General features: G+C 50.1%; 10 protein-coding genes across 10 annotated transcripts; 3 read left to right on the top strand and 7 right to left on the bottom strand.

The window, feature by feature from the left end:
* Nucleotides 1-74: 74 nt before the first annotated feature.
* Nucleotides 75-2,035, top strand: MRS44_016457 (uncharacterized protein; the record flags this gene model as incomplete). The annotated part of the gene is made up of 2 exons (XM_046272838.2): nt 75-480; nt 528-2,035. The coding sequence occupies 2 exons, from the start codon at nt 75-77 to the stop codon at nt 2,033-2,035; spliced, it is 1,914 nt and encodes a 637-aa protein (XP_046130962.1).
* Nucleotides 2,036-2,211: 176 nt separating this feature from the next.
* MRS44_016456 (uncharacterized protein) lies at nt 2,212-3,488 on the bottom strand (the record flags this gene model as incomplete). The annotated part of the gene is made up of 3 exons (XM_046282042.2): nt 2,212-2,998; nt 3,049-3,141; nt 3,193-3,488. The coding sequence occupies 3 exons, from the start codon at nt 3,486-3,488 to the stop codon at nt 2,212-2,214; spliced, it is 1,176 nt and encodes a 391-aa protein (XP_046130963.1).
* A 918-nt stretch (nt 3,489-4,406) lies between these two features.
* On the bottom strand, nt 4,407-4,610 carry MRS44_016455 (uncharacterized protein; the record flags this gene model as incomplete). Its single annotated transcript, XM_065618036.1, has 1 exon — nt 4,407-4,610. One exon carries the CDS (start codon nt 4,608-4,610, stop codon nt 4,407-4,409), a length of 204 nt encoding a protein of 67 aa, XP_065474108.1.
* A 766-nt stretch (nt 4,611-5,376) lies between these two features.
* Nucleotides 5,377-7,616, bottom strand: MRS44_016454 (uncharacterized protein; the record flags this gene model as incomplete). The annotated part of the gene is made up of 6 exons (XM_065618035.1): nt 5,377-5,626; nt 5,682-6,597; nt 6,660-6,672; nt 6,722-6,992; nt 7,039-7,239; nt 7,291-7,616. 6 exons carry the CDS (start codon nt 7,614-7,616, stop codon nt 5,377-5,379), a joined length of 1,977 nt encoding a protein of 658 aa, XP_065474107.1.
* Nucleotides 7,617-10,773: 3,157 nt separating this feature from the next.
* MRS44_016453 (uncharacterized protein) lies at nt 10,774-11,867 on the top strand (the record flags this gene model as incomplete). Its single annotated transcript, XM_046281354.2, has 3 exons — nt 10,774-10,963; nt 11,015-11,099; nt 11,150-11,867. 3 exons carry the CDS (start codon nt 10,774-10,776, stop codon nt 11,865-11,867), a joined length of 993 nt encoding a protein of 330 aa, XP_046130965.2.
* Nucleotides 11,868-13,343: 1,476 nt separating this feature from the next.
* Nucleotides 13,344-17,809, top strand: MRS44_016452 (uncharacterized protein; the record flags this gene model as incomplete). Its single annotated transcript, XM_065618034.1, has 8 exons — nt 13,344-13,877; nt 13,927-14,242; nt 14,574-15,601; nt 15,658-16,518; nt 16,591-16,706; nt 16,932-17,307; nt 17,367-17,430; nt 17,502-17,809. 8 exons carry the CDS (start codon nt 13,344-13,346, stop codon nt 17,807-17,809), a joined length of 3,603 nt encoding a protein of 1,200 aa, XP_065474106.1.
* Nucleotides 17,810-17,967: 158 nt separating this feature from the next.
* MRS44_016451 (uncharacterized protein) lies at nt 17,968-18,328 on the bottom strand (the record flags this gene model as incomplete). Its single annotated transcript, XM_046279547.2, has 2 exons — nt 17,968-18,190; nt 18,243-18,328. The coding sequence occupies 2 exons, from the start codon at nt 18,326-18,328 to the stop codon at nt 17,968-17,970; spliced, it is 309 nt and encodes a 102-aa protein (XP_046130968.1).
* Nucleotides 18,329-19,017: 689 nt separating this feature from the next.
* On the bottom strand, nt 19,018-20,034 carry MRS44_016450 (uncharacterized protein; the record flags this gene model as incomplete). The annotated part of the gene is made up of 1 exon (XM_046276710.2): nt 19,018-20,034. One exon carries the CDS (start codon nt 20,032-20,034, stop codon nt 19,018-19,020), a length of 1,017 nt encoding a protein of 338 aa, XP_046130969.1.
* Nucleotides 20,035-21,102: 1,068 nt separating this feature from the next.
* MRS44_016449 (uncharacterized protein) lies at nt 21,103-22,347 on the bottom strand (the record flags this gene model as incomplete). Its single annotated transcript, XM_046276711.2, has 1 exon — nt 21,103-22,347. One exon carries the CDS (start codon nt 22,345-22,347, stop codon nt 21,103-21,105), a length of 1,245 nt encoding a protein of 414 aa, XP_046130970.1.
* Nucleotides 22,348-23,436: 1,089 nt separating this feature from the next.
* MRS44_016448 (uncharacterized protein) lies at nt 23,437-24,351 on the bottom strand (the record flags this gene model as incomplete). Its single annotated transcript, XM_046281355.1, has 3 exons — nt 23,437-23,957; nt 24,011-24,244; nt 24,303-24,351. 3 exons carry the CDS (start codon nt 24,349-24,351, stop codon nt 23,437-23,439), a joined length of 804 nt encoding a protein of 267 aa, XP_046130971.1.
* Between the last annotated feature and the right edge of the window lie 272 nt (nt 24,352-24,623).

The following is a 24,623-nucleotide window of genomic DNA, read 5'->3' as shown; positions in this document are numbered from 1 at the left end:
GTCTCACCCTGTCCAACAAACGTACCAACTTCCTAAACTCCTCCTTTCAACCTGACCAAGATAAACTGTAAAAAATGGAAACATTCCGTCAGCAAGCTCAAGAATATCAACTTCATACGTGCCAACACTGCGAGAGCTTCATCGTAGACACAGCTAAGGCCGCAGCTTCCAAGAATCGCGAAACCAACCTGGGTGTCTTTCGCATTCCTGGAGCACAGATTTTCAAAGCGGCGTCCAACCGCTGCGCGCTCTTCCAACCTTGTATTGTCACTCTTGAAAACGATATTATACCTCGGACGCCAGTGAAAGTTGTCAATGAGGATGTCGCTCGTCAGTTCACTCTTGTCGTCACTATTTGGTACATTCGCAGGGCAGATGGTAGCCATGGTATGACTATAGAGGGGGCTTGGAAGCGAAATGGTCCTCCCGAGAGTTGGCTGTCGATGGGCGTAACGAGGTTTAATCTATGGCCTCATAAGGGTAAGTCAATAGAATTTGTAGCGAGCTATCCCTAATTGTACAACCAGATGCTTCTTGCGGGAACAAATTCACGTCGCACGCTGTTCAGCCGGCCATCAGTACGAAAAAAGCGTTCACGGAAATGCAAACGTCGTTGAAGGAATGCTTGAGCTCGCATCCTGAGTGCACTCGGACTTGCCTGCCACCCCCCTCTCGACTTGTCGACGTTGAAAACCTCCGCCTAGTTGACTCGGCTCCCATAGGCAGCCCGACTTGGGCCGCCTTGTCTTACTGCTGGGGTGGCCCTCAAAAAGCCCAGACAACGAGCCAAAACGTTACGAACCGCTATCGGGCCATTAACTTTGACGATATGCCGTTGACTCTACGCGATGCCATCCGTACATGCCACGAACTAAACCTCCCGTATCTCTGGATAGATTCCATGTGTATCATTCAGGATGACGAGGACGACAAAGCTCGAGAGATCAACAAGATGCCCGAAGTCTATCAAGGAGCTCTTGTCACTCTATCAGCGTCTTGCGCAGCCACCTGCCACGGAGGGTTCCTACACGACAGACTTCACCCGGCTCCGGGAGTAGCATTGCCGATCAGAGGACCCGAGGAGGATTACAATATTATTCAGGCTGTCAAGTGGAAGGGCCCTGTAGACGAGCCCATCGACACAAGAGCATGGACATTTCAGGAACAGGCTCTGTCTGAGAGAATCATCGACTATGGGAGTCAAAGAGCCTCATACTTCTGCAACAGCTCTGGCAAGAAACACCGCTTTGGGATGCTCCCTTCGCCGACTGATGACCTTCTACGAGGAGAGTGGGCAAACACCGTGGAAAAGTATTCGGCGCGTCAGTTGACGTTCGCTAGCGATAGATTGAATGCTGTTGCAGCTGTGGCGAGTCGATTCGCTGAAGCGGCCGGTCTGTCATCGTCCGAGTACGTGGCCGGGTTATGGAAACCGTCCCTTATTCGAGGGCTCCTGTGGACCGTGAAAACCGGCCAAAAACGAACAGAGTCGACGAGTGGGCCTTCATTCTCATGGGCCTCCCATTTGATGGAAGTAGAGTGGCAGTCCGAAACGTGGGGAAGAGACACGCACCGAGAAACTGCAAGCATCTTGGAGGCTGAAGTCAAAGTCGGAAATGCTCTGTTGCCTTTTGGCAGTGTTGCAAGCAGCCGCATTACCGTCAACGGCCCTCTGGTCCAGACAACACTCAAGCTTTCCTCCGGAGAGGCTCGCTTTCGCCATGACGGTGGTGGCGAGCACTCGGTGGAGCTCTTTGTGGATAAGGAAGAGAAGGTAACAGCAAAGTCCCTGTCGGTCTGGTTGCTAGAGCTGTTGTTTCACTTGGGGCCGGAAAATAGCATGGGACCTGGGAGTGATACCCGGTTCGGATTGGTACTCAAATCAACAGGACAGGGGCAGTTCACGAGGATTGGGATGTACAGTGAGTGGATTCCCCAGGATATTCCTGTGGCGAACCACAAGCCTCGCAATGACGTGTGTAAACGGTGTAAGGAGATTTCTAGTACAGCAGTTTCCAATGTCGAGCTTGTTTGAGGATTGGCAATATGCACTTCCACGAATGCGAAAAGGAGATATCTCTGGAACGAAATCGCTGGCGTTCTCTATAAATGTTTGTATATACAGCCGTCAAAACGGACAAACGTAGGGCTTAAACCACTATTTTCCGAACAATAATATGTACATCGTGAACATCTCAAACCACCTCACCCTTAAACCTTGGCCTGGGTGGTAGCACCAATGGCCTTGCCGCTAGTGGGGATGAGGAAATCGCTAGCCTTGACCCGACCGTCGCTGCCACGAGCACCCTTGAGGGTGGAAGAGTCAGTGCTCTTGAAGGACTTGTCGTTCCAGGTAGTCTTGTCGTTCCAAGAGTTACCGGACTGCTTGACGCTGCTGATCAAGCTGACCTGGGAGACAGCGTTGGAGGCAGCAATGTTGTTGTTCATCTGGGAAGAGGAACTCTTCATGTTGTAGCCAACATCGCCGTTGTTCCAGGCAGTGTTGCGCTCAAAGTTCAGGGTGCCGGGGTTGCCGTTATCGATGAAACCCTTCTTGAGGTTGTCGAAGGCAATGCAGTTCTTGACAATGTGGTTGGCAGGGGGGTTGTTCTTGATGCCGAGCTTGAAGCCGTTGCCATCACCCTCAAAGGGGCTGAAACCCCAGCGGTTGTAACCGTTGCCCCAGGCGTAGACCTCCTCCAGAGTGACGGGAGAGCCGAACATGAACAGGTCAAGACCGTCATCGACGTTGTCCCAGAGACGGGCGTTGCGGAGAACGTTGCCCTCACCCTTGCCGTCCTTGCAGGCGAAGCCGTCAGCGCTCTCACCGTTCTTGCGGGGATCGCGGTTGCGGTAAGAGTCGAGGTTCACGACAACGTTGTTGGCGGAAGCACCCTCGAGCTGGAAGCCAGTCTCGTAGTTGTCGTGGGTGGAGAGACCCTCGTAGTAGTTGTTGGAAGCATCGCGAGCGTAGATGCCGTAGGGGCCGTTGATCAGCCTGAAGATGCGTAAGCCAGGAATCTAGCGGGTTATGTAATGGGTACATACTCCAGGTTGTAGAAGGACCAGTAGTTGGCGTTCTGGATGTGGAAGATACCTCGCTCACCGTTGGGCAGGGCCTCGTCCAGCTTCTTCGGAGTACTTTTGGCCGTTAGTTGGCTGAGTAGTCCTTAAGCGGCTGAGAAAACTTACCCAGGAAGGTTCTCACCGTCAATGACAACCTTCTCGCTCTGGTAAGGTCGGACAGTGATGGGGGAGCCCTTACTTCCGCTCGTCTTGAATTGGATGTTTGTCGTGGGAGCATAGGTACCCTTTCGCAGGTAAATGGTGTCACCAGCCTTGGCCGCGTTCACGGCAGACTGGATAGAGCCATAGGGAGCATCAAGGGTACCAGAACCAGAGCCAGTGGGGGAGACAAAGATGTCCTTGGCAGAGGCCCCACTGAGGATAGCCAGGAGAAGAGTCGGGGTAAGCTTCAGAAACGCCATGATTGTCGATATTCCAAGACTGGCTGCTGTAACAAACTACTCAGAAAGACATGTAGTCCCTTCTTATATAGGTTTGTATAAGCATAATTACCCAAATGAGGCGGACGGATCGACCCACTCCGAAGTGCCGCATAATGATGATTCCACCAATAACACAACCCTGTCGTTCTAGAAACGTCTCAACGTCAGTGGTGGCATTTTGAGCGCGTTTCATTCTAACAAATACCGTGAACCATGAGCCGGTGGATTAAAGGGGATTCAAGCTTTTCGTATTCCATGGGACTGGGACGAACCCATTCGGCCCGCCCGACAAGGTTAGCGGATGACATGTTTTCCCGCCATATTATGCTTATTTAGTTAGTCAAGAAGTATATATCGACAGTTGATGCCAAAAAGGGTAGGAGAGGTGGTCCACGAAGTGGGTTTATATGGGTGCTAGAGTAGAGCAGCTCACCGCAGCCGAGAGTACCGTCACGGAGTACATTCACATTAGCATACACTTCATTGACGTGGCTGGTAATGGCAAGTAAATCCACCAGAGAGTGGACACTAACCTGTTCGCTAGCTACTGCTTGTCACCCGGGCCTCCCGATAGGTGGTCTAACCTCACCGAAGCTCGGACACGGTCCAGACTCGTCGGCCTCGGGCCTTACGCTATACACCGCCAGGCAGCGGACATAGATTCTCCATATAACATGTCATACCGACTTTCAACTCAAATATCTATACGCTTTACTAGTAGGAACACGTGGCACAGAGTAGAGGCTGGAGAGGATAGGCGAAAATACGATTGATTTGGGCTTTGGTAAGCCTTCAAGTTGGTAAAAATACTAGATAACAGACGTTTGCCCCTTTCGTTCCGATCAAATTATCGAGCTATGCATATGCTCGCCGCAAACGCCCTTTCATGCAGTGAGCTTAGCATCCCTTCTCCTTGAGCTCCTTCAGGAGGTTCTCGGGGTTCTTCTTGATCGTCTTGACGACGAACTTGGAAGTGTCCTCCTGGACGTGGGTCATGCCCTTGCCATAAATTTCATCGATGGCTCCCTTGACCTTGTCGACCGCGGTCAACTCCTTCTTCTCGATGATGTGGATGTGAACCTCAGGCTCGGCGGGCATCATTGCGGTAGTGTAGTGCGAGGTTGGGAAGTTAGTGTGTTTTCGAGATGGCGGATTTTGCGTGCAGGTTCTGTTGATGTTTGGAGTGCGTTTGGTCGATGGTTCTTGGTGCCAGGCTCGCCTTATATACTTGAAGCTCAATTCTGAATCACCAACTAGATACGCTACTGTTGGGTCATTTAACAGCCTATATATCCAGAGACTTCTTTGTTGATATCAATCACGGATCTGAAAGGGGTCTTCGGCCACAGGAACAATGGATATGATCATCAATGCATTACGACATCAAAGCCCAATTCCGTCAAAGAGTGTAACCCAATTCAGAGACTCCGAATGTCCAGCGAGTTAGGTCTTCCCGCTAGCAGAGCATTGTTCGGCTTCACAATGCCCTCAATAGCCACCCTAAGGCCTCTGCATCACTTCAAACTGCACAAAGAGTTTATGATTCAGTTTTGTATCGGCTCATTCCATACCTCAAAGGGACATGATACTGGTGGTTGATGGGGGCTATTCGCTTCCTGATTCATACTCTGGGGATCAGCTGACTGGGGGCGATTCTCCTTCAGTGCCTCCTTATGCGTTGCTTCTACGGACTGTAGCGTCCGGTGACGACTTAGTTAGTAGTAACGGTGAGTCTCTTCCATTCATCACATCCTTAAAGCATTCATGTCACGTCAATTGCTGCTGTGTTCATGCTCAGTTCTTACTACGTGAGTGTTAGCTGCTAAGAACCTCTTCCCAACATTATCCATCATCTCCATCAACTGAATCACTTCTCAGGGTCGCTCATGATCTCTTCGCGAATCGTCGGTGCTTCAGAACTGCTACCCTGGTCCTTTGAATCAGGTGTACCCCCTGTCAGCTGCTGATAGACATACTTCAGCTGACCCCAACCGTCAATGATAGGGTAAAAGCCAGCAATGAACATGGTGATCCACACCCAGATGATGGCCACAATGATCCAAGCATCAAAGAATCCCTTTCCAAACACATACTTGGATGCATACATGGGGAGTGGCCTAAACGAATGGATCAGTGCTCATGGCTTAAAGTGATGCATGTGATTAAACTTACCAGAGAACCCAGTGTCCGAGAAATGTGGCCAGCGACCAAATCGCGGCGAGTGTTCCCCACCGTTTAAGCTTCGCCTTGTCGGCTGTGTAGCTTGCAACTCTTTCCTCATGCGACACTGGCTCGTCGCTTTGTCCAGCGGTCTTTGTCTGATCAAAAGCAAGGCGTTCATTTCGGAAGTCGGCCCAGTTGTAGTTGTCCGGTTTGATGAGAGAAATAACCACAGAGTACAGGCCAGGGCTCAGAGCGGAGGCGACCGTTCCGTAAACACATGGCAGAATCTGGCCAGTCGAAGCCACTGTGACTTCCCCATACAACGAAGAGGCGCTTCCCAGCCAAACAGCAATGCCAGTTGCCAGGCCCAGTAGAGGAGAGATGATGGCGGCGGCTTTAGACTGCTTCTTCCAGAGAATTGTGAATACCGTGGGGAAGATACCAGGACAAGTCAGGACTCCCAACATGTACAGAGTCCAACCGAGGTCGACCTTTCCATAGTAGAGAGCCGTGGAAAAGGCTGCTGAGAAAAGGCCGAAAAAGACAACACCAATGTGGCTCCAGCGAATGGCATCCCTGTCCGTAGCATCTCGATTGAAATATCGGCGGTAAATATCGAAGCTGATAATCGACGACACCGAAATGACTTGGGCGGAGATGGTCGAAGTCACAGCCATGAATGTGATGAGCAAGACGGCAACGGCGCCTCCTTTACCCGCGATTGCGATGGCAGCGTATGGCATGACCAGACCGTTCGAAACCTCGACTGTGGACATTCGGCGGGGATATGTGGGAAATCTTTCAGTGCCTTCCAGTGCAACCGCAGAGAGACTCATCAGAGTTCCAAGGCACCAGGGGATGCCGAAGTATGCAATCCCTCCGACGATGTAGCCTGGGACCACGGCCTGGGCGCTGCGCTGAAGGCCTTTGCGAAAAAGCCAGTATCCATGATGACCAGACCAAAGTTGGCGAGGACGTGGATGATACCAAAGTACATGGCCTTGAATGTTAGCGCCCGGGCAGTTGAGTTACTCATTGGCTTTACTTACCCCCTTGCTCGTCATTGTTAGATAAGAACCGTCCTCATTACCCGCAACAGGGTTTGCCTTTCCAGCCTCGACGATAAGCTGGAACAGACTTGATGGCGACCCAATCTCAGGTGTCAAGAACGTCTTGATGGTAAAAAAGCAGATGATTATGGTAATGACAAAGGTGTGGAAGTAGTCTGTCAAGAAAGTCGCCTTGATACCGCCGACGAAGGTATACAAGACCACGCCTACAGGAAGCAGGAACGTAGCCGCAATGATGTGCATGCCAGTCCTATCCACGATTAGAATGATCCCATCATCAGAAATATTGCACTCACAGGGCAGTGATAGCAGCACTTGCGCCCAGCAACATGTTTGCGATGGCGATAATGTTATTGATGAGGCAGAGTGCGATCCACACAAGATGTCCGGCTGTCCCGTACCGAATTCTCACAATCTCAAGTAGAGTGTGAGCCTCTGGAACCCTCAACTTGCAGGCTATGCCAAGTAGTGAGAAGAAGACGATCATAGGTGAACACCTGGAAATTTTCAGTGCTCGCACTAGCTAACTTGATGACTTGGACACTTACCCAGCTGCAAACCAAAACGGGCCGGCAACACCGAAGTTGTATCCCACAAGAGAGCTTCCCAGCATAGCCGTGCTCCAGAGCCAAGAAGAGATAACAGCAGAAGCCGTCAGTCCGGTTCCAACCCGTCGGTTTGCTGTCATAAACATTTCAGTCGTTCTGTTATCCTCTCCCACCGTCTTCTTCAAGACGTGAGTGGCGAACATCATGAAAAACGCAATGAGGAAGCCAATAACAATGACGACAACATATCCAGCAGACTGGGGTAGCGGAGGCTCGATTGAGTCCGAGGCTCGCTTGGCGAGCTCGGGAATGTCTGAGAGTGCCATTGCTGCAAGCAATCAGCTGTCACTCTGCTTGACGATGACGATGGGATGCGGTGGGATAAGTGGTTGCATGAAAACGATCAAAAGCGGACAGCCCAAGATACTGGACAGGGCATGCTCATTTATTTTCCCGAAAAATGAGTCTTCCTCGCTAACTTGAAATCGCCAGGGATTTTCGTCCTCCCAGAGCACGCAATACTAAACTTGATCTCGCGAGATCTCGGTTCGAGCAAGTTTCCCACTAAAGCCCATCACGCAATCCAGCGACAACTATGATTCGCAGATAAGGTATTGCATCCTTACATCGCGTGGATTTCATCAGCCATTCGCATACTTTTAAATGATAAGAGCCAGGAACAGGCTTCTAAAGCAATGTCATGTTCGCTCGCGCTATCGGAAGAACGGAAGTATCCCGAGCGAACTCGCAACCAAGGGCAGGCTAAACGGCCATGAGCCACGTGAGATGTGAGAGCTATCTAAAGGTAGTTAGCATATCAGTGTGGTGAGTTGAACTCTACATTAGGTAGTGTAGATGTCCGACTTCCTCTCTTCATCGTATCGCTGGTTTGTTAGCGATGGTTGAGTTTCCCTTGTCATAGTTAAAACAGCTGTAATTGCAATCTTTTCCTTCCAGTCGAGAGACTCTTATTCTTCAACTCTCCCCTTGGCCCTCATTTCAAACTTCCAAGAGCAGTGGAACGGGAAGCACACGGGCTTTCTCTACCAATATTGTCAGTAATACGACCGCTAAGGACGCATTGTATTTGAGCTACGGGGTGCAAGCATCATCTTCATCGCCTTCACGATAACCTCCAGGATTGAAAGTCTCAATGAGTTCCGCTTTAAGTCACCGGCAAAGGTACTGCCGTGACATGGGCAAAGATAAGAATCGAAGTCGATGATAGAGGTCTGTTCGGTAACGGGCACGAAATCACATCATGAAGGGGCCTCGGTAAATTATGTATCTATCAGTACTCTATTGTTTGATTGATTGTGGTTCTCGATATTGTATTGAGAGACTATAGTCTTTAGAAGATAGAAAAATTCTCTCTTATTTCTTATACAGAGGTTAGAGCAGTTAAATACCCTATGAGAGGTTTAACCTTTCATAATGATGCAGCTAGGTATAACTCTTTTACTATAGGTAGCAGAAGGTTAACAAAAGGCTACTATATTAGCATTAGGATATGATGCTATAATATATTGATAATATGTTCTTTGTTATAGATAAAGCCTGGCCTTTGATGGGTTAATTGAGCTAGAAGATCGCATCTAGTACTACCGGCAATTTCCTCTAGCAGGATTACCCCACGTACTTGCAAAAAAGAAACAAAAAAAGAAACAAAAAAAGAAACAAAAAAAGAAACAAAAGGTGTTATGGTTAATCATCCACGCCTTAGAAGAAAGCATTAGCCGCAATAGCAAAGAACGCAGCTACCTATGCACATAGAATAGCATGAGGACCCAATCACAAAATAGTATATACATGCATTGCAGACTTAATAGGCAAAAAGTAGAGTGTAGGTGGGTTTTCTTAGTTGCCATGTTTTACAGCATTGAGTTTTGATGCTACTGTTATGTGTTTATCAGAATGTTCTTTAATGCTGTGGCCGACGGAGGCGTCATTGAAAATAATAATAAAGTAGGTGGGTTTTATATTTAGTAACCTAGTCGCTGGTTTTCTGATTATTACCACCCAGTCTCTGAGGTATCACAGGTTGAGGAGATTAAACTATCCATTACACTGCCATGGTTTAATTTAATAGGCACCCGGGCAATTTGACGTTTGAACCTTTCAACTGCTCAATAGTGTCCATGAGGGTAGGATCTATATGTTGAGACAGCTATGATGCTCTAAGATTTTTCTACTCTCGCCCCGGCTGTTAATGACCTCTTTTCGACACCTCATTGACGACAAGAAAGAGTGTTGAAACATAAATACCAAGTTCGCCCAAATACCGGTTGATACTTGCCTCAAGAGCCATCGAAATTCGACATACCCGGCGTGGACGTAAAGTAGGGATCAGGCTTGACATGACGGGCACTTTCCAGCGTCGAATTCAGGCTAGACACATCCAAAACACGGTGTCTTGTGGTCAAATAAGTTACCTCGGATTGAGCACAATCAATTGGCCGAGCTTGATAAACGAGGCTGTCGTAAATGATAGGCTTGGGGGCGCTGGGGCTATACAGTTGTGGCGTTGGGGCAGCGGAACAGTGGTGACTTTGAGGTTTCGCAGCATGCACGAATGACCTGATATGCCTGCCAGACAGCAAATGAAAGTATGGCTCTAGCCGAGCAATTATGTGTGCCAAGGAAGTCTGGCAGCCGGGTGGCCAGTTGGCTACATTTCTGCGATGACGTGTCTGAACAACACCGCAACACGGCGTGGAATTGGGTGTACCGCAGATAAATTCCACTGGATGAAGTGCTCTACCCTAGGAAATCTCATTTCACGAGGCAGAATCAATCCCGCCATGTTTGCCTTGAGAATTGATCAGAGCCGCACGACGACACATGGCCGCATTGTGTTGACCTGTAAGCTTAAAAGCCCTGTTATGGCGGAGCACACTGGCACACTCGCCTGAGAGTAGTGATTTACGCACACCCAATTCCTTGTATCATGGGTGAAGTGACGTACCCTGCTTACCACTTGTCCGGAGCCGTGTTGCAGGCTTGGCTACGACACACCTTCTTCGAAAACGCGATCATGGTCGAGGTGAGCCCAATTTCTACAGCTGGAGGGTTTACAAGCTGATAGGGATATAAAATGAGTGTAAAAATGGCCATTTTGTTTTCAACCTCCCAGGGGAGATGGAATTGACGAGTGTAGGTAAATTTTCTAAGAAGTCTTTTCCAAGATTGTGCCCCTAACACCACGTGCAGGACCACAGAGCTCAAATCCAGAAGCTGAGGGGATTGAGAAAATGGCGGTGCTAGAATGTCTCTACTAAGTTACCAACTAAAGTCAGGGCACATGCATGGTGGTGGTGTGGTCCTTTCATGTGCCTGGGTTGCTGTCAGATCCCTGTGCGAGGTCTTTGAGCCCCATGTGCGGGGAGGGGGGTGCTTGGGTACCTATCTATGTGCTATAAATTTTGAGCACCTATCCAAGGACGGCCACTTCTCCTGCCGTACTCATTCCATCTTGTAGCAGCCATGAACTCTCACGATCTTCTCATCGATGGGTGCGAGAACTGGGCAGATTACCCGTGCAACATTTTGAGACCAGAGCAATTGAGAAGCATTCTTGAGCGCTATCGCCGACGACTAGCAGACGACGAGAAACGGCTCTTCGATCCCACGGCGGAGGACATAAGCCTCCTGGAGCTCGACGATGGCGATGATGGTCAGGACACAGTGGGACATTTGTTCAACTTCTACTAACTTCGCTCCCTAGTCTACCGAGAAGGGAACTTTCGACACTACAGTCAGCTGAGGAGGCATTTACTTGAGAATCGGAAGGACCCGAAATCTCGCTTCGTGTATGTTGGCGTCAGTCATGGTAACCCTACCGATTTTTGACGCTTTTTAGCTTCATCCAGGCGGCTCATTCACGCGCCCAGCTTAACTGTTCACGCGACACCTTCGCATATCTATGTTCCTTTCACCAAGTCGATTCTTGCTTCTTGGACTTTGTGTCTTCTTTCGGTTCCACGAATGAGCCGCTTGACTACCACATGACAGGGTTCAACTGCCATGACACCCTTGATGTGCCGAATGAGAGGTTACTAGATATTCCTAAGCTAGGCCGCTCAGGGCGTGAGATTCGCGTGCAGTATCTTCTGCGCTCATTAGAGCGAGCTATTGGGCCCGACAATACAGCGACACCGAACATTCGACAGATGGCTGTCTACCATACATTCGACCTCGTAACGGGCAAAGCCTTCTGGACTAACATCAAAGCCAACGGCCTCGTGGAGGACAGAATCAAAGAGGCAACGACTGAGGTCCCAGCGCTGGCGTCTAGGGCAATGGACAGCCTGGCAGGGTCTTTTGCAGCAACTCTCACGATTCATATGATTCACCTGGGATGGTGTGACGAGGATTGGAGAGAGTACATTAATGACATTGAGAGCAAGATTCGAAACGTCTTGACGAAAGCTCAGACGGCCCGGATTGACCGTCAACCGAAAGACATGAAGCGAGCCTTCACCCGAGCGTCTTCATTTCACGCTTCCAAGGCCTCGACGCATGACCTTTCCGAGAAGGTGCCCGCAGCTTCTCCCCGAATCGAAAGAGAAAGATCTTAAACTTGTTCAGGCTGGGCAATCCAGATGCCGACGCAGCTAAAAAGGCTGCCGTTCTCTCAACCCATTCACTGACTCGATTGCTGAGAGAGGCCAGAACAGAAGACCGGGACCAGATTGATAGACTCATGGTCCTTGACATATTCTCTTTCGAAGAGGTACAGCAGCTTCACTACTTTGGTGAGTTCCTAGAAAGCTTTCGATTGGTCATTGATCTCAACGACCAAACACTGCACGACATTGCAGAGAACTACCAAGATCTATGGGACAGGGACGGGTTCCCTCGGGAGATCAGGGAAAACTGCCAGAAAGAGCTGGCGTCTTTCATTCGGCGTATTCATCGCGTCAGAAGGAATCTCCAAATCCGAGCCAGTCAGGTCAAATCGTTGATGGCATGGTTACAGGAAGGCAAAGCACTGGTGATACATTGCAGCCTCCGTTGGCAGCTTATGCGCTAACATATTGCCACTCTAGTTTAACGCCATATTGCAATACCGCAACTTGCAGATCGGACGCATTCTCGCTGAGAGCTCGCAAGCACAATCTGATAAGAGGGGAGGCATCCCCTTTAAACGGAAATGGAGAGCATCTCGATGCAAGTCATAAACTGCGTAAAACTTGCATACCTCGCTGCTATAACTTTAGATGTGAGAATCCCTACGAACCATTGAATCACTCGAAAGTACTTGTAGGTACTAATACTCTTATCCAGACATTCTTTCAAAACGGGCTAGTCGAGATAAACGAGGATGCTGGGTACCTTAAGGAGGCTGTGATTCTGCACCCGCACGCCTTTGAACTGTTCCTCTCAATAAGTCTGCCTTTGATGTTCTCTACTTTCATCCTGTGGGTCGGTCTGCGAGATTGGCTTCCGAGGGGACGTCGCGGGCGGACTGGACTAGATATGGTGCAAGTGACTGGTAATGAGCCTGGATGCTCAGAAGTTTCAGCGAACACTTTGTTCCAAAGATTCATGTTCATTATCTGCAAAACTTCGTTTCAGTGCAAAGAAGGGCCCAAGCTCCTCCGCACCTACAGTAATAAGGGTGTTCCATGCGAGTTCTCCTCGTCAATCACAATTGTCACAATGCTTTAACCGCCTTGAGTCTGAGACCTGCGGCAAGGCAGCCAGCCAACACGCCCAAGGCAGACTTAGCTCAAGGCATTGGGCTCCGGTGATTCCCCGCGTGAGGGGGTCAACCAGCTCGGGCGCCTAGATGAGCCGCGGCCCTCAAAGATGTAGACGAGGCAGCAGGCGTGGTGTAGCTGAATAATCCATTCTGGTAAAATACAAGGGTTTCTCGAGATTTGCGAACCTGACCAAAGCACTTCTTCGTTCCTTTGTCTTCTGCCGATCGCTTGCCCCGCCCATACCGTCTTCCTCCCAGGTCACAGCGAAACCCTTCCAACTCCACATCATGTTCATTTTCTAAGTCTATTCGTATTCATCTCCCGCGGCATGTTTCTTGCAGAGCCAAGATGAGTGGCTCCGTCGATATGAAGAACGGACATACCGTTCACTTTCGTGAATGGGTACACGATAATCAGAAGACCGGTGTGGATGGCCACAACCAAGAACGTCCTTATGTTCCCCCTTCTCTACTTGAATTATATTGGGACATCGAGGAAGTCCGGGAGGCTCTCGATTATTGCGGTATAATGGAAAATGCGGCCCAGATTGTTACAAGATTCCTACGCATCTTCTCAACGTTGGTTTATGTCGGTCAGACACAGAAAATCACACTCTTTACGAACAGGAACCGAGACGACTTCGACTTGCCCATTTTGGATCCTTCTTTCGAATGGAAGACACCTCTTCGGGATTTTTGGGACGAGCAGTGGATGTTCTGCCCCCTGGAGTTTAGCAAGGAGTTGATCTTCAAGAGGGAGTTGCATACCCGACAAATACTACCCGTGACATATGGTGAATCGCTCGGAGACCATGCCTGGGCTGGCAATGGTCCATCTTACGAAAAAGTCCAGATTCACCCCGAGTGCAATACGATGACGCATGTACGTTTTTGGTCCGTTGGAAATACATGAGCTAACTTACATGGTATAGGACACTACTTTGGTCTTCAAGATTTTCAAGGGCCCTGAGATGAAAAGCCAATATAAGGCTGAAGCAGAGCTCTATGCAAGACTGCCTGCGAATCCTAAGATTGAAAGTCTCATCAGCAAACACTACGGCTCTTTCTCTTGGGAGGAAAATGATACGCGCATCATAATCCTCGAGTACGCCGCCATGGGCTCTCTTCTGGACTTTTTCAGGAACACCTTACCTCCCGTCACGACAGAGGAATTTGAAATGCTCTGGCGCGAGTTGTTGAAGCTCGTGTCAGGATTACACGTGATTCATACCCTCGGCAGGCCAGGGGGTGATGGAGAGTCTGGGAGGGTGTTCACCAATGCGTTAACCACAAGCAGGGTCTATTGGGACATTCAACCAGCCAACATCCTAGTCTTCCCCCATCCACCAAACGATCCACCGCGGGAAAGCTCGAGGTTCGATGTTCGGTTCAAGCTTGCCGATCTCCGTTTGGCTGAGGCCAGGGGGAGGTTTGATACCTGATGGACGTTTCAAAATTCAGAACGAGGGCAACCTCATGTATAGTGAGTAGTGAAAATTGGCAGTCGTCCCCAAGGGAAACTCGGGTCGCTAAACGCATCACAACATAGGCGCCCCGGAATGCTATTCCAATTATCCAGTCCAAGTTGAGGTGAGGTCTGAAGTAGGGACCAATGTTGATGTATGGGCTCTCGGGGCTGTCTACAGCGAGGTTCTCGTCTGGTCTATCTCTGGAGAGCCCGGCCGAGATCGATACCAGGTGTACCGGAAAGAGGCTATCAAGCGACTGGGTTACATCAACAACAAGGAATTCGAGGCCTGCTTTCATGATGGTGAAGACGTTCTGGCGGCCGTCAAGGAGTTTCATGACAAGGTTCTACAACAGAAACGAGAGAACGACAGCATCTCCGAGATGATGAGTCGTTTCATTTTAGAAGACATGTTGAGGAAAGCAAATTCTCGGCTAACTACAAACATGCTCATTAGACGCGCAAACCGGTTGATCGAAACGGTGCAGCGGGAAGCTGTCACCGGTCCTTCATGGTCACCACTTCAAGCAGCATCCACGCACGGCCCGATGTTACGAGTTGATGAGGGACGAACGATGGATTATTTCCACGATCATCCAAGAAGTCCAACTCCTAAGTGGCCCATCAAGCACCCCTGGGCCCAAGAGCTTGCAATATCTCCCGTTGAAGCAGACATTGAAGATGAGAGCAAAACTTTCCGCAGGCCCCACGAGCCTCTACAAGATCAGCCAACAACTCCGGCTCCTGGGTCGGCCAACAACCCCCCCAGGGTCCAACAGCCTGCAATATCCCCCGTTGAGGCAGACATTTCAGATGAGTACAAGGACAAAGAGACATTAGAGATACCTGCAGAACTTGACACGCCCGATGTCAACGAGATCCCGTTGTTCCAACCAGATTCCCAAGAAATCGCGCTAGTAGACCTCAACATGGGGTTGAAGTCGGCCAAGCAAGGCTACCTCAAATTGGAGCGATTTGACAAATACAAGGAGGGAGACAAGATACGAAATGGTCTGTATTCGGTCCCGCGGGAGGTTGGTGAGACATACACTATGTTTGACGTTACGGGTCGCATTCGATGGTCTGTAGATCGGCCCGATCAGCCTGATCAGCCAAGGGAAGAGAGGGGCGTTCAAAAGGTGCCTACCTAATTAACCCCACGGAATTCCTAACGCTAATATCCTCGAATGAACAGTTTTCGGTCAAAAGACTACACAGACATACTGCTCTTGATAAATTTTGGGCCGAGTATCAGTCCTTAGAGCTCGTCAAGAACCTTGATCATCCCCATGTGGTCGAGACGCTCTCCGTCTTTAGATGCGAGGAGAACGGAAGTCAATACTTGAACTTCTTGTTTCCTCTTGCATTGGGAAATCTCAGCCAGTTGTTTCTAGGAAGGTACGACAAAGATGTTGGGCTTCAGACACGCGCCCAAAAATCGCTCTGGGGCCAGTTTGCTGGACTCTCGAGTGCAGTGGCCTACCTCCATTCCTCGATTCAGGTGGCTCATCGCGACATCAAACCCTCTAATATCTTCATCCACGAGGATCCGGAACCTGGAGGAACCCTTATGCTGAAGCTGACAGGCTTTGGGCTATCAACTGATCTCCGTAAAGAATTCATTTGGAAAGCTGGAAGTGTTGCCCAGCCTTACGACTCCCCCGGGTTTCGAAGGCCTTCGCCGGACATTCAATCCCGTACTCCAAGTTCTGAGAGGCTTCATGCTCCATCCGCCACAGAAATGCTGGCCGATGACATCTGGAAGCTCGGGTACGTCTTTATCGAGATGTTGGCGTTTCTAGTGTGTGGGGGATCGGAAGGTGTCGTCGATTTTCGAGATTCCATCAGAACCGATGGAGGCAATGTGTTTTCTGACAGGCCCAACAACACTCGCTTTGATCGTGGTGCAAAGGTAAAGATCCATGTCATAAACTGGCTTGATGTTATGGCTCGTAAGGATATGCGAGCCAAACACCTTGAACCTATCCTTGCCGGAATGCTAGCCAAGTCTGCCCAAAGACCCACGATAGAAGAAGTGTGTCAAGCACTAGTCGAGGTGAGCATATTTTTTCTAAGCTCCAAAGCCCTCTTCACATACCACTGGTTGTAGCTCACATTCTTCATCTAGGCCGATTTTCCCAACATCAAGTACGACGACGGCTCGAGGCTAGCAAGATTCACACCTGCGGATCAAACTAGTCCTCTCTCCCAAGTTGAAATCGTGCAGTTCAGGATTCAGGAATGGTTCGGGCGACCGATCGATTGGGGCTTTTTCCCAACCCACGACCAAATCTCAGACCTGATGAGTTCCTGATGACATGGGAGGTGAGTGTCCAGTGCCCGTGGAAAGAATTAGTACTGATAAGATATTTCTGGTGGTAAGTGGCAAGGAAGTGAGCTCTGCATGCCGCTGTCTCGAGACGAGCTCAGGAGCTATAAGCCAGTGTGCTTGCCGAGAATCACCAACAGCCACCCTCTCCTCCCCGTTACCAACCAGCAGTCCAATTCATCAAACCCTTCACCTACAAATATGTCATCAAACACTGTTGGACAACCTGGAGGTATCAGTGGCCAGTCTCCACTTGGCAACATCGCTCTCGCAGGTGGCACTGTTCAATCTTCCACAGCAACGCCGGCTCCAGGCCCCTCGAGAGACATTTATTGGTGTGTCGAAAAGACGTTTACCGAACCAACGGAAAATCACCTGTTTCCAATACTCAACTCGGAGAGCTTGGTGGACGACGAAGAGTTGTATCGGCATGTGAACAAGGCCATCAATTCGGCCCGTGGCTGGCTTGGGTGGCTATTTTCTTGGAAGAGATGCACTGAAGTGGAGTTCATCCAGGTAAACCAGCCGGGGCGATGACAGCTAGGATAAATATCGAATGCTGACAAGTAATCTAGTTCTGTATTGTGCGGCGCGATGACAGCGAGGTCGACCCCATGAAAACCGGGCTTCTTCCTCCTAGTACGGCTCAAGGCTATACACACGCCGTCCCTCAACCGCATGATGTTCAAATGAGAGCCGCAAGAAAGCAGATGGTGTGTGGGCTGATGTATCCAAGCAAAGGGAAAGGCGAGAAGACCATTATCTCGATGCTACCCAAGAAGCTGAACCCTCCCCCTTGGTCAAGGAGATGGGTCAGATCGGCTGGGGACTGCATGCCAAGATGGGTTTCTCGCAGCGGAGGTTGCTGTATTGGATGATTTTCTGCCTTGTCTTCAACTTCATCTTTGTGGCTCTTTGGTTGGTCAACGTCAACTCCACGGACTTGCAGAATGCCTTTGTGCCGGCCATCATTCTTACGGCGGCATTAACGTTCAGTTTAGCCCTAATTCAGATTTAGGAGATAGGAGTTAGCAAGTAAAGGCCGTCGTCTTCATTGTTTTGGTGGATTCAGCGATTCTTCTCTCCTTCCTTTAGGCCAAGATGGTCAGGTTCGTTGGTACAGAACATAGTTCTCAACATATAACGTTGTCATTATTCATATCTATCAAAAAGTCTTCAAGCCAGAGACTGAGAGGCAACGACATCGCCCTTGAGAAGAATAGGCTCAGCAGAAGTAAAGTTCTTGATGTCCCCAAAAACCTTCTCAGCTGCGGGGGAGGCAGCGGCAGCCTCAAAGTCGGCGATGCTCTTCCACTTCAGCGTAGCCTGGACCTGGTAAGGAGCATCGGCGGGGAAGTTGAGGATCTCCCAGCTCAGAAGACCAAGAGAGCCCCAAGAGCTACCACGATTTGTCAGTTCTCGATTCTCCTTGAAGCTCAGGGATCACTTACGCCTCGACGAGGGGCATGTGGGTCTTGATGTAGTAGTCATGGTCAAACGACGGACCAGAAGGATAGACAACCAGGACTTGAGCCATTTTGGATAGGTTTTGCGACTAGTGCTGGTCCGACTTGATAATTCTCGAGTAAGATAGTGATTGGATGATTCTGAGGAAGAAGGATCGAGGGCAACGTTACGTGAGGCTTTTAATGGTTTATATAGCGGGGGTGAGGTTCAAACTCCACCTCCGCACGTCATCGGAGCAAAGGAAGATACCAATCGTGGAAGCTGGATGGAGATGGTCCGATTACTCAGCATCCAATACTCCTCTTTTGAAGACAAGCAATTGTCGGTCTAATAAGCGAGGCACTTGGCACTACGAGTTGTCAATAGCAAGGTCGTGGAATATGGGGGTAACATTCGGCAGTCACTCGCATTACCCCGCTTGACATGGGGACGAGCCAGCAACAGTGTTTTGAAGGGAGTGTATCCCTGCAAACACAGGTGAGGACCTCGTCATGCAACCAAGCGTGCTGGATTCAGTCAAGGGCGAAGCTGCTCAGCGGTCACAACGTTGGATGGTCATTTGCTTACGCAGGGGTTGTTCAGTTTCACGACTTTCCTCTCAATCTAGTCGCACAAAGCAGATCGATCAAGACACGCACGGGTCCCGATGATGAGGTGACACAAGGTCCAGCTCTTCGAAGAAACTATTCATACACTTTTCATTACAATTACATTTTTTACAGTACGTTCCCTTTACATCCATTTCATTACGACTTCCGGTCAGACATGATCAATTACCCCCACCGGACACAGGGCCAGAGCCCTTACCCTCCATTCCTGCCACTGAAGAAGCAACACTTGATGCGCATTGAATTCCAACTCCCCAACCTGCCATACATCGTAATCCCACGGCTTTCCAATCTCAGCACTGAAATGAACAATGTGAGCCTGGAGAGACAGCTCGTCCAACTCCTCGTTGGACGGTTTCGCCGAGGGTGTTGGTGTTACCCCAGCTGCTTCTGATGTAGTGACAGAAGCACTAGGTGTGAACCATGGGGGAAGGGTCCACTCCGACCAGTGACTGTTCAGTACCACGTATGACTCGGGGATTGGAGCAGCTTTTCCTGAGAAGATATCGTTGATGACATCCATCTCCAGCTGGTTCGGTTGCAGATTCGGAACCATCTCCTTGATGTCATTCCACATTTCCGGTGTTGGCTGGATAAGCATAAGGGTACTGCTGAAGAGCTCGTCTCGGGCCCAGTAGGCTCTTGGGGCGTAAATGTCTGCTGGGGGCAGGTCGAACAAGTGGTCGAGATCTTTCAAGATGAGTTGATCACCCTCAACTACCAGAAGGCGCTTTAGGCTAGGGTCAATCTCGGACAGCCTGAAAGCTTCAAGTTTGAGTAGCGAATTTTTATAATCTTTGTTCGCTTCGGGATGGAGCCCCATGGGCTTCCGCTGGATGACCTCTGCGCTGAGGGACTTGAACGAAGAATGGTATTTGGATGAGACATCTTTGGAGATTAGAACAATAATTCGTCTTTTCGTCTCGTGTGTTTTTCTCAGAATATGAACATTGACCAAAACTGAGCACGCGTAGGTGTTGTCCGTCGCGTAAAAGACGTAGGCGTTTTCTTGGTCTGATACTGCGCTAATCGTGGGCTGTGGGACCCTTGGCGGTTCAAGAACGGACTCATATTGACCAGTCAGAACCAGTATCAAAGTGACGAGAACAAAGACACAGAAGAATTTAAAGACAGAAGACAGCCCTGAGCAACGAAGACCCGAATTCATCTTGAAAAATCGTGAAAGGAAGCAAAAGGAGAGGACGCAGACTCTGACTGTCGGCCATGATGCTCTGCTGACGAGCGTGTTTATCAGTGGACCTTTTGTTGGTAGTACTCCCAATCATAAAGTCGTACTACTAATTAAAGGGGCCCTCGTGTTCTTATCGGGTGGTCTGATTCGCAGATCATGGGGCTGATCGTGTAGAGGATAAGTTACCCTACAGCATCAGGGGATGGACTTTCAGCTGGTGAATTGCATTGAGAAGGCTCGGTAGAGGTCTGGAATTAGGTAATTGACATCTTCTAACATCTGGTCTTTCTCATGCGTCAATTGCTGTCAGAAATCTTCAAAGGGGGGATCGTGCTGTAGACATTGGGTAAGATCCTCCGACCGCTCTTATGGTGAGAGGACGAAGAGAAACATCCCAACAATTTCGTCGGGAGATCCGGCAGCTCTACCCCGCAGCCATGCATTTGAAACAGCCCTTTACCAGACATGGCTAGTGAGTTCCTTGCTCGGCCTCGTTGGACGCTCGTGTGTGACATTGAATTAGACCCCTGCCAAGAGCGGAGAGAGTTTGCATCTCAGGATGTCACGGAACCTGGTGGAAAGAAGTTTAAGCTTTCGCCAGTCAGGGCTGAGCCATCACTCAGCTTTGGACCAGGGCCAGGGCCTCAACTTGGCATTGGCGAAGTCGAAACGTGGCCATAGACCGATTTAGCTATAATTAGGTATCCTCTAACTGCAAACTCTAAAACGCGGTAAGGCATTAACGTGATGACGCTAGCTTTCATAGTGTCTTAGATAGCACTCTAGCAGAAGGACGCGTACCCAGCTTGTTGCGAGGTACCAAAGAGGTGACCATATGAGAATGAGGAACAGTAAACGGGCTGAACAATAGTTGAGCAACATGTAGATTTAGGCATGACATTCTGATATTTTTGTATGCTAGGAAAACCGCTTTTCTTCGATCCCTAGACAAAGGACCGGCGAGTGGAGGAAAGCATAAGAAAGAGCTGCAAAAATCAAGGAAAATTTCAATCTGCCCAACCCGCTCGAATCATCCTAGCCATCCTAGATGAGCCTCAGCTCACCATGGTTGTTCTCTATCCGTTCATCCAGCACAATCGAGCTGAAGCACCACTCCCCATTGTGGGACAGCTCAGCCTCCAGCTTCTGACCTCCATCAACAAGACGCACGTTGCGCGCCGAATCACCAAAGTTGCCGTACCCACCAGAGCTGCCACCGCCTGGGACTTGGAGCGTCTGGCCCGGGTAGATGAGGTCTGGGTTGTTGATGTTGTTGTGGCGGGCAATCTCGTCAAAGGAGCAGTTGAAGCGGGCGGCGATGGTGCGGAGGGTGTCGCCGTGTTGGACAGTGACGGTGTTGCTTCCGCCACGCTTTCCGCTGTCGACCCAGCGGAAGCTGCCGCGGTGGTTCTCGAGGACTCTGTTGAGGGAGATGGAGCTGTGGCTGCGAGAGCCATCGCCACGTCCGCATGAAGCGCTGAGAATGTAGTCGCCGTGAGTATCGAGACGAATGTCCCTGGAAGAGGCAGTGAAGTTGCCGGCATAATTTCCACGGCGACGTCTGCCCTTGCCCGAGTCAGAGTCCGAGTCGGAGCTCGAGCTGGAGTGAGATCCACGACGACGTCTATGCTTTCCTTCATCGTCCCTCCTGTACCTGTCGTCCTCTCTCCTGCGCTTCTCTTCCTCCCTTCGTCGCTTCTCTTCTTCCTCTCGTCGCTTCTCCTCTTCCTTCTTCTCATCTCTGTCATCCTTCCAGTCCTCGGCGGCATCCTGAAGCTTGTGGCCACCAAAGGCACCGGCAAGGGCACCGACGACGGCAGCTGTCTTAGTGTGTCCGGTCTTGCCGCCGAGCTTGTAGCCGCCGAAGCCACCGGCAGCACCGCCAGCGAGAGCACCCATCACGCCGCGCTCGCCGTCTGGGCCATCAGGACCGCCTGGGCCACCGAATTGACCCTGGCCTTGGTTGTAGGGTGGAGGACCTTGGTTGCCGTATCCTGGAGGTCCCTGGTGCTGCTGGTTCTCGGAGAAGTAGGTGTCTGCAAGACCACCACCAGGACCACCGCCCTGTTGATAGCCACCTTGCTGATAGCCGCCTTGTTGACGGTCACCACCATAACCCCCCTGCTGATATCCGCCCTGCTGGCGGTCATCGCCGTATCCTCCCTGTTGGTAACCACCTTGTTGACGGTCGTCACCGCCATATCCGCCCTGCTGGTAACCGCCTTGGTAGTTACCACCCTGGTAGTTGCCACCCTGCTGGTAGCCCTGACGGTCGTCGTTGTAGCTCATGATGGTTCTTGGTATCGTAGATTGTGTCTAGAAAGTAAAGTTGAGAACCCCTCTCAGAAAGACGGGGTCCTAGGTTAAATATATCAACAAACATACTATGTACGTACAAACAAGCGGTCGACTAAGCAGTCCCTGCACCGCCATCCCTGTGGACCGTCTCCATCATACCCTTGATGCCCAATCAGAGGGGCGGAGGCCGCCGTGGCAATGCCGTCCACGCCACCCACCCAGCACAGCCTCAGTCATCTCGAGTGATGCCACGTATCGCTCGCGTTTGACCGCGTAGGACGAGACGCTGCTTGTGCCTTTCAGGTCTGGTTGCCAACGTCTTGGCGTCTCAACTGCCACGCTTGGCGCCATGGGGCAGTGCGTCAGGGATGTCTAGCACAGGCCAATGACTTTGCCAAGATGCGAGACTGCTGTCGTGTTTGTGTTTCACCACGGCTTGATGCTGCGAGCGATGCTTTTCCTGTCTCGTCATCGTTGTTTTCTATTTGACGCCATCGTATGCGTCTGGGCTTATGTTTATATCTTGTTTGTCGAATGTTGTGTCTTTGTTACCTGTCCATGCCAAGCGTTGCTTCGGATATCCCGGCATTGGCTGACCCAGAAATTCCGAGCCACGGACCTCGTGTTGCCAGACACTAACTTTGCGTTGGACATCAACACCATACATGCCTGACGTTGCGTGTTTCGACTCTAATTGTACGACTCAGCTGTGAGGTCGCTTAGTCGCATACACCGAGACTAAATGACTTGCATATTGTTGATACCTGGATGAGAATTAGAGACAATCATTCGCTCTTTGCAGTAGGTTGCACAGCAATAATAGGAATGGAGAGGCTGGTCGCTGTGTTACCGTTGATATGTGTACTCAAGCCGACCAAAGTAGGAATGCAAACATGTGAAAAGGGATCAAGAAACCTATCGCATATTTGGCGGCCACGCTGCAGCAAATTGGACAAGAAGAAATATGCACATTCGACCTATGCGACTTCTCTGTTGGTTATAGGAAATGAATTCAGTTGCTTAAAAAAAGCAAACCTAGCCATATCTATGAACTCGAAGCTTATCTAGATGAAATCCCCTTCAAAGCGCAGTGGACATGCCCCCGTCAATGATCAAGTCGGTACCCGTGATGTAGCTCGAAAGTCGGCTACCAAGGAATACCGCAGCATTGGCAACATCCTGACCTTGACCAATCTTCCCCAGAGTGATGCTTGGTAGCAAGCTCTCGAGAAAGGCCGGGTTGGCTGTCATGATCTGCTGAAAGGTGCTTGGCTCCTCAGTCCCATCAGGTCGGATTGTCGCCGGAGGGTCGATGGTCCCTGGGACAATCGAATTGATTCTGATGCCCTTGGGGCCAAGCACACGCGAAAAGTCCTTGGCCAATGTTGACTGAGCTCGCTTCAATGTCGTGTATGGGCCAGTGTGTGCTGGGAACTTCGCCTCAAACCCGGCGAGGGAGCTGATGACGATGATGGAGCCGGCACCGTCTCGCTTCTCCAGATGAGGAGTTGCAGCATGAATGAGGCTAATGAGACCAATCACGTCGGCTTGGAAACTTTTTTGCCACTCCTCGATAGCTGGGTCGGTGTACTTTGGGCAAGCTATAAACAAGTCAGCCCAACACTCAGTATTGAAGGTTCACAGTCAAGCTCACCATTTGCAACAACAATGTCGATCCTGCCGAAGGTTTCGGCGGCATTTTCGACCCAATCCTTGATAGAATCAGGGTCGGCAATATCAACACTTGTGCCAACGGCACGTGCTCCCCCAGTGGCACCCTTGAAAGTCGCAAACTCTTCGCCGGTGACATTTCGTGAACAGTACGACACATTGGCTCCCTCGGCGAGGAAGCTCTCGGTAATGACTTTTCCAATGCCTTTACGACCGCCTAGAGATAATTGTGAGATTGACTTATGAGTTTGCAGCATGGCCGGAGAGGTACCGACCTGTCACGAGGACGTGAGCGCCGGCCAGCTGAGGAGTAAAACGAGACATGATGGAGTTCAATACTGAGTGAATGATGCACTTTGATGAGTTTGAGATAGGTAGAATGAGCTGTGATAGTTCTGGAGGGAAAGATGAAGCAGCAAAGTTGAGGTTTTATACTTCAACAGAGACACCCATTCCAGCCTGGCCATGTCAGACTTGGACATCGCTTTGGAGTGAGCCCGAATTATCCGCAATCTTGTTTTCCTATTTAGTCGAATAGTTTCATCAACGTTGATATGCGAGCTCGGTTATTAATCAGCCCTGACCTGGGAATTAGG

Source organism: Fusarium solani (genome assembly GCF_023522795.1).
Source record: "Fusarium solani strain SB1 chromosome Unknown bctg00000012, whole genome shotgun sequence".
Taxonomy (NCBI): domain Eukaryota; kingdom Fungi; phylum Ascomycota; class Sordariomycetes; order Hypocreales; family Nectriaceae; genus Fusarium; species Fusarium solani.
Note: the sequence above shows the minus strand (reverse complement) of the source record. Positions and strands in the feature narration are given on the sequence as shown.